The sequence below is a fragment of the Corylus avellana genome, chromosome ca7 (assembly GCF_901000735.1).
Source record: "Corylus avellana chromosome ca7, CavTom2PMs-1.0".
NCBI lineage: Eukaryota > Viridiplantae > Streptophyta > Magnoliopsida > Fagales > Betulaceae > Corylus > Corylus avellana.
This window is the reverse complement of record NC_081547.1, coordinates 12,246,885-12,254,915: the sequence shown is the minus strand read 5'-3', so window position 1 is coordinate 12,254,915 and position 8,031 is coordinate 12,246,885. Positions and strand designations below refer to the sequence as shown.

Sequence of the window (8,031 nt, the reverse complement as noted above, 5' to 3'; positions counted from 1 at the left end):
AAATTGATTCCATTAAGGCTTCCGACCTTTGAGGAATCAATTTTAGAATGAAAAAGTTCTTACAAGAACTGGATCTACAACAAGAAAGGTATGTGCTTTACTGTGACAGTTAGAATGTCATCCATCTTAGTAAGAATTCAACTTTCCAATCAAGATCGAAACATATTGATGTTAACTGTCATTGGATTCATGATGCACTAGAGGATAGGCTGTGTGGCATTCTATAAATTTTATAGATTAAAATAAAATTATAAAGCTTTTTGTTTTATATATATATATATATATATATATATATGAGGACTCTTTTTTTTTAGTTAGGAGAATATTAGTGGGGTTATTAGCCTATTACATACTTGGGAGCTTTTAAATTTATTGCTTAATAACAATAATAATTTTATTAATAATAATAATAATAATAACAGTAATTTAAAAAATAAAAATAAAAAAAATAAAAAATAAAAACGTGTCCTTCACCTTGTTGCATGCAATTTTCTTTTGACACCTAGTAGTCAACGTGTTTTCATCAAAGACTCTCTCACTTTGGATTTTGCCATGTGGGTTTATGCTAGGAAAAAGTCTCCACGTAAGGAAGCATGTGTCCTCCTGCATGCTTCCTCCCATAGTTGTTTTACACTTGTAATAAGCTAGTTATTTCTTATATCTCTCGGCTCTCCTTCCTCCACTATATATATATGCTCAAAGCCTTTTCTTTCTCTCACAACCACTAGTAGCGAACAGAAGCTTATTCCAGATTTTTCTTCTCTTCTTTCTCTTGCAAACCCCCATTCTAGCACAATAAGTCCCCTTCTCCATTATTATTATTTCTTTTCTTTAATTTATTTTCTTGAACGAAATTAGGATAAGTTAGTATTTGCTTTTTATGAGTATTTAGGATTCTTGTTAATATTGAAATGATAGTTTGTAGATTTTATATAGATTATATATATATATTTTGTTTAGACAGATTTTTGTGATTAAATATTATACATCCATGATAATGATAATAGCAATAATAAATTTTTTATTGTGTTAATCTCATGAATAAATGTCTAGCACCTCACACATGTATATATATATATATATATATATATACACACACACACGTGTATAGCATAATTGGGAGGAAATATTGGATATCATGAGAATTATATGTATATATATATACATACCTGTACGTGCAATTACACATGGGGGACCGTACACCCACACACACACAAATATATATATATATATATATATATATATATATATATATATATATATAAAACTTGACTAAATCTTTAAATGCTCTTCTAAATTCATCTTTATAATTTATTTAGGTGAAAGGGCGGCTCGACCCAACCCAGCGTCAAATCCAAGTAAGGGGACACAATGCCAAAAAACCCCAACAAATTTTTATTATAAATCTTTTGAAAAATGTTAGGGATTTTATAAAGAATCCACTTACATGATTTTCAATTGCACTTCCTTCCATATTTTAATGACAAGTTTTATTTATTCATGTCATTGTTTAAGAATTTTGATACAGTTACCATACTTCATGATTTATGCAAGATTGCAATTATGAATGAAAAGAGCTATCAAAATTCATGGCATAGCATACAGTTACAGATGAATTTACAGATCATATGAAATGTTATATGTGCATTCATAGTTATAAATGTTTAACCCGAGACACGATTATAGTGACAATCAGTACCGCATAGGGTAGCATGGCAAGCACACCGAAGGACAGTTACGAGAAGATGTGTGCTACCGGCCAGGTGGCCTTCACCTAGGGAAGTTCCCAACCTGGTAGCTCTCCCCTGTGACGACAGGATGAGCATATAGGTCCTTCGGGACAAAGCCAACGTGCGCCGCTCACAGTAAATTTGTGGTGTCGGGTCAAAAGGGTAAAACAACAGTTTTGAAAGAAAGAAAAAGGAAGTGCTTGTACATCTCATAAGTTACCTAATATTCTTGTATTAATTGTTATTTATTTTATTAATTGTGCATAATTGATATTATAGCATAACATCTGCATTGCATGTTTTGTAGCATTTTGGTGTTGTGGCTACTTACTGAGTTGTCGAACTCACCCTTTCTCCCTTTTAAATTTTCAGATGCCGTTGTACATTATAATTTTGAGAATGGGCATTCCCGTAGGCGTCCTTGCTCTTGAGGACCCTATTATATGACCCTATGCTTGGAATACCTGGTCCTACTGCTTTGCGGAGCCGTAGGAGTATTAGAGCTTGAGAGTCCAATGGGTTGCCAAGATTAAGCCATTGTTGTGCAGACTTTTGTTTTTGTAGACTGCACAATATTTTTTGTTATGTATATATATAGGAGAACACTTGACACATGGGGAGGCTATAACCCCCTATAGTAGTCACTTTTGATTATGCCTCCTGACATGGCTTGAAATGTTTGTTTTGGATTCCCAGCTCATGTAAACGAGATTTTGCAAATGTTCATAGTAAAACACTAATTCTACATAACTTTTTGACTTCCTATCTTTACTTGTTACTTAGTATTAATGTAATGATCTCTGATAATTATTCCTTATTTGTTGTGATTTTCTTTTAAGTTCGTGTTTCCCCTATTCACCTTAATCGGAGGCGTGACAGGCTATTACAAATTGAGAAAATTCATACTGATGATAATGGGCCAGATATAATGACAAAACCGTTGCCTATGCAAAAGCTTGAAATTTGCAAAAATGCAACGGGCTTGGTGGAGCCCCCCACAGAGTCGAGAGGGGGAGATTTGTTGGGTGGTCCCTCTTATGTGTGGACCACATGGACTACAACAAAACAAAGAGTTTTGTTTATAGTAGAATTCTAACACACGGTACGTGTGTTTATAAGAGACAAAAAGAAGAGAAGAAGAAAAGAAAAGAAAAGAAAGAAAGAAAGAAAAAAAAAAAAAAACACCGCACGCTGCAGGGAGAGAAAGAAAAAAGAAAAAAGGGTTTTGCCTATTCACACCCGTCAGAGTTGGAGGTTCGTTTGTGGTTCGATTTTGATGCAATTTTAGAGTGTTGCTCCTAACGATGAGTGCTACGTATTGACTGGTGTCGATCATTGGAATTCCTCTCCAGTCGCTTGGTTGCTAATACCTATTTGGTGAGATATTTCTTTATTCTTGTTGGAATCCACTTTAAGGTGATGAATTTATGTTTAATCCAAGAATGCATGTAGTCTTGATGTGGTGATAACCTCTAGATATTTCTCTAGGGAAGACAATTGTAAACTCATTATTGTTGATAGTAGAAGATTTAACTAGACTAGGTCATGTGGTTTTTACCTTCGCATTGAAGGGTTTTCCACGTAAAAATCTTGGTGTCTTGTTTGTAAGTTTGCTTGATTATTATTTTGCTACTGTGTGACTATTTAATTTGCACAAAAAGAGGTAGATTAATTCTGCTGAGCATCTGAAATTGGTATTCAACCATACCACGGGGTTCAACCCAAAATTTGTATGTTTTATAAGTGAATATTTGGTTTCAAAAAGGAAAAAAAAAAAAAAAAAAGTTATATTCTCTATAATTTTTTCTCTGCAAATATTTTTGTAAGTTGTAGTCAGATATTTTTCACTTACAACTTATATTCTAAGTCGAGGGTGTTACATTTGTTGACCCCATTTGGTCAAATAAGGCGGGTCGACCTATATATATATATATTGTAGGTGATACGTGACATTATTTAATTTGTGCTAACATAGCATTTGACGGTTTTTTATTAAAAAAATTAGATGGGAGTTAAATGCATAGACCCTTTTTTTTTGCTTACCACAAGGCGTTGTCTGTCAATATTTATACTACATGAAGCAAATTGTGAACGGATGCAATCATAAGGATAAGGATTGATTTTATATTTCTTCTTAAATAAAACAATAAGAGTTGGAGCCCTCTATGAGTATGTCCAACAAAAAAATAATTCTGTCTTAAAAACTCATTTATATCATTCATTTTATTCCGACTAATGTAATATGTTTTTATTAACTTTTCATATTACTTAGTTAAAAAAAAAAAAAGAAAAAAAAAAGCGTATTTAAAATGCATCACCTCGATCAATATAAAATTTATATGTGTAATCAATGCAAAAGCACCAATAAGGCAATAACGACGCCGGCCTAACGCATTGCAAAAGACTACACGCGACGTCGTTTGCATTATGGTAAACGGATGTACATAACACAGGTAACAGGAACATTATTGTTTTATAATACAAAAACCAAATACTACATCGTTCCGCTTTTAGATATAATCTCGCTAGAATCAAATAAATAAACTCACCGGAATCTCCCAGTACACCGCCGGCGAATTCGGGTTTCTTTTGTTATTCCCTCTAATAAAGCCCGAGAAAGTGACGCCCACGTATTAATGTGGTGGAGATCAGCCTCTTTCATTCTCGACCAACGAAACCAAGACGACGCCGCATCATCAACCAAACCCGAAACCCTCTCTGTGTCTCCGCCCCAGACGCAGTCTTCGTACATGGCGGCCGCCGAGCCATTCAACCAAAACCCTAACCCTAACCCTAAGATCTCTGCTTACTACCAGACGAGGGCGGCCCACACCGGCGTCGTCACCAAGGACTGGCTCGCCCAGGCCCAGGCCGCAGTCGGCCGACACCCCGACGACGTGCCCTCGCCGGGGTATGAAGTCGAGACCTCCGACTCCGGCAAGTCCTTCAGCGTCATCCACGAGTTCAACAACTGGCGGAAGCAGCCCGATCTCGCCGAGGCCGTGGCGGCCATTCGAGCCTTAGCCGCCGTGATTAGGGCCAGCGAGGCCACCACCATGATGGAGCTCGAAATTGAGCTCAAGAAGGCCTCCGACTCTCTCAAAGTAAGCCTAATTTTTTTCGTATTTCGGTGGAGAATTTCGTATGTCTCTGTTTGTTGCTATATGTCTTAAGAGTCACTAGTGAGCGGAGTATGAAGTACTGTGTGCGTTATAGTTTGGTTATTCTGGATGAACTGTTCTCTGTAGTGGCACCATAGGATTCGTGAACAAAAAGGAAAGAAAAAGCAAAATTGTTGATAGATTTGGAGTGGTCATTTTGTTTGTGGCTTTATGATTTTCTATGGGAGTACTTGTGTGAAGCTTCTTAACTGGGAAAAGAATTGCAAAAACCATTAGAAGATGTTATCTGAGGTAGATGTCTCTTGTAAACAGAAGGGGTTATGCAAAGAACATTGCAAAAAATAATGGGTCACTCATGGAAAATTGTTTTATGTCTATGTAACAAAGTTGAGGGTAGGATGGGAGAGAATTGTTGTATTATTATACGTTGGTGATCCATGAATCTTGTACATGTATGATTAGATTATATTGCCAATTCTCATTATAACTGCAATTCGGTAGAAAACCAAGCTGGCACAAGGTAATCACTTGGGAAAGAGGTTTAAATCAGGGCATGAAAGCTTATTTTCTAGCACTCATTCATTTCCCATTGATTTGTTGAGCCCTGTCTGTGCTTTCCAGTCATGGGACACGACCTCCATCTCCTTGACAGCAGGCTGTGATCTGTTTATGCGATATGTAACCAGAACATCAGCATTAGAATATGAGGACTTCAATTCAGCCAAGTCTCGCTTGATTGAACGAGCAGAGAAATTTGGGGAGATATCTTGTAAGGTATCTAAGCTAACTCTTTGAGGCAAATGTTTTACCATGATGTCATATATGCCCCATTAGCACAAGTAATTGTCTCATGTTGCAGGCACGCAGGATCATTGCAATGCTTAGTCAGGATTTTATATTTGATGGTTGTACCATTTTGGTGCATGGCTTTTCCAGAGTTGTGTTGGAAGTGCTGAAGACAGCAGCTCAGAATAAGAAACTCTTTCGGGTTTTCTGCACAGGTTTTATTTCTTAACACCCTATATTTGCGTTGGAGTACTTTAATGTGATTAAATCAAAATTAGCACCACTTTAATGTCAGCAGTAGCCCTTTGGCATCTTGTTTAAGGGTTCTCACTGTTTACCTCTTACTACACACCTTCAAGATTCCCTAGACTGCAAATAAGTGAGGTTGCAATGAATAGCATATCTTCTTGATGTTTGATTTGATCAAAAGCTTTAGTCATTGAAAGTGGACCCATGACTGTCCATCAACTATGGTCCCATGGTCCAGAAACACACTTAGCTTATGGTGGGTTTTAGCCCTTACATCCACATATTGTTTCTGGATGATATGATTCTTTTGGTGACGGAACGGAATAGAATCTAAAGGTATAATAAAAAAAAAATGCACCCGAAGGAACAAGTGGGTAGTTTATGTATCTCTTAAATATCCATTCTATGTAATTTTCTAACACCAGTTTAAATTTTATGCTGTAAAATGCAGAGGGAAGGCCAGATAGAACAGGTTTACGATTATCTAATGAGCTGGCCAAGCTTGATGTTCCTGTGAAGCTCCTAATTGACTCTGCAGCGGCATATTCTATGGATGAGGTTGATATGGTATTTGTTGGGGCAGATGGAGTAGTTGAAAGTGGAGGTATCATTAACATGATGGGAACATACCAAATTGCATTGGTAGCACACAGCATGAACAAACCTGTTTATGTGGCTGCTGAAAGCTACAAGGTACACCAAACTTTGTTCTTTACGATATCTAACCAAAGAAATCATTGTGTTAAAACTGCGCAATTAATTAGAGTAATTTGGGTTGTTGCGTTTATCCCATTCCTTCTAAAAAATATAATCTATACTTTACAGAGGAGTCCAGAGTTAAAGCCATTCTTTCTTATTTTCGTTCCACCGGACATTGATATAGTCTGATATGTTGATTTGCAGTTTGCTCGCCTATACCCCTTGGACCAAAAAGACATGGCCCCTGCTTTACGGCCGATCGATTTTGGGGTACCCATTCCATCCAAGGTTGAGGTTGAAACGTCTGCCCGGGATTATACACCTCCTCAGTATCTGACTCTACTCTTTACGGATCTGGGTGTCCTCACTCCATCTGTGGTCAGTGATGAGCTCATCCAGCTATACTTGTAGTCATTGAGGGATACAATTTTGTCTCATTTTACTTTCCAGATCATGATGTATGAATGTTGTGTGATAGAGAAATTCAGTACTCAATGCATGAATTGAAACTTTGGTTTAACGCTGGTGGATGTTTCTATGAAATTTGGAATGGCCATGCATGCATATGCGTGTGCGCATACAGACATGCATCCTTGTGTTGTGCCGTTGTGGTCATTTGGTGCTCTTGATGGTAAGAGGTTGATGAATGCCCGCCCGCGCTCAAGAAACGAGAAAATAACATACAAAAATGCATTCCTTTGATATTTCAATGATGTTTAAAATAATTGTCATTATATTTGATGCTCGAACATATATTGTCAAAATGTCAAATCATGGTGAACGGCACCTTCATGCGTTGGGTTGAGTCTGGTCGGAGAATAACATTGGGATCGCTTAGAAAATTACAAATTGAGGATCAATTGGTGGGGTGGGTGGGGGCATGCCACTACTTGGATCAGCGTAAAGTTTATTCGGATTTTTGTGCAAGTCCCGAATAAGCTACTCAGCAGTCCCTTCTTTTTACAAAATTTTTTGTTAAGATCTATACGGTTTCTTGAGTGGCCAAGTTTAGGACTTGTTCAGCATCTAATTGTAAATCTTGCTTCCTATCCTTAGGTAGTATGGCAAAGATTACCATTATGGTAGGTTTAAATAATAAGGGATTGCAGCAATCGTAAGGAATGTCCTAGTGAATTAGAAACAGAAAAACCCATGTTAATTTGGACTTGTTTGCTAACTTTCTTCACAAAAAACTTAAAACTACTTTTACATTTACATGTTATCAAACACCCGCCTTTGGCTTTGCAATTGCACTCCTAACCTTTATTTCCAATTCTTGTCTTTTAGGGTTTCATCTGAAAATCTCTACACTTGATTGCTAACTTTCTAGTTTTACATTTACACGTTATCAACACCACCATTGGCTTTGCAATTGGTCTCCTAACCTTTATTTCCAATTCTTGCTACCTTCTAGGGTTTCGTCTGAAAATCTCTAAAATTTATTT

General features: G+C 36.9%; 1 protein-coding gene across 1 annotated transcript; it reads left to right on the top strand.

Annotated features, from left to right (window-relative positions):
* The first annotated feature begins 4,217 nt into the window (after positions 1-4,217).
* Positions 4,218-7,106, top strand: LOC132186860 (uncharacterized). Its single transcript, XM_059600962.1, has 5 exons — positions 4,218-4,834; positions 5,474-5,626; positions 5,712-5,853; positions 6,339-6,580; positions 6,791-7,106. The coding sequence occupies exons 1-5, from the start codon at positions 4,367-4,369 to the stop codon at positions 6,995-6,997; spliced, it is 1,212 nt and encodes a 403-aa protein (XP_059456945.1). The 5' UTR covers positions 4,218-4,366; the 3' UTR covers positions 6,998-7,106.
* Positions 7,107-8,031: the final 925 nt, after the last annotated feature.

Bases quoted from the DNA above. Each gene is read 5' to 3' on its own strand.
- LOC132186860 (XM_059600962.1), top strand. From the start codon at position 4,367: ATGTGGTGGAGATCAGCCTCTTTCATTCTCGACCAACGAAACCAAGAC. The intron at 5,854-6,338 runs GTTTTATTTCTT...TGTAAAATGCAG, and splicing joins CTTTCGGGTTTTCTGCACAG to AGGGAAGGCCAGATAGAACA. The intron at 6,581-6,790 runs GTACACCAAACT...GTTGATTTGCAG, and splicing joins TGGCTGCTGAAAGCTACAAG to TTTGCTCGCCTATACCCCTT.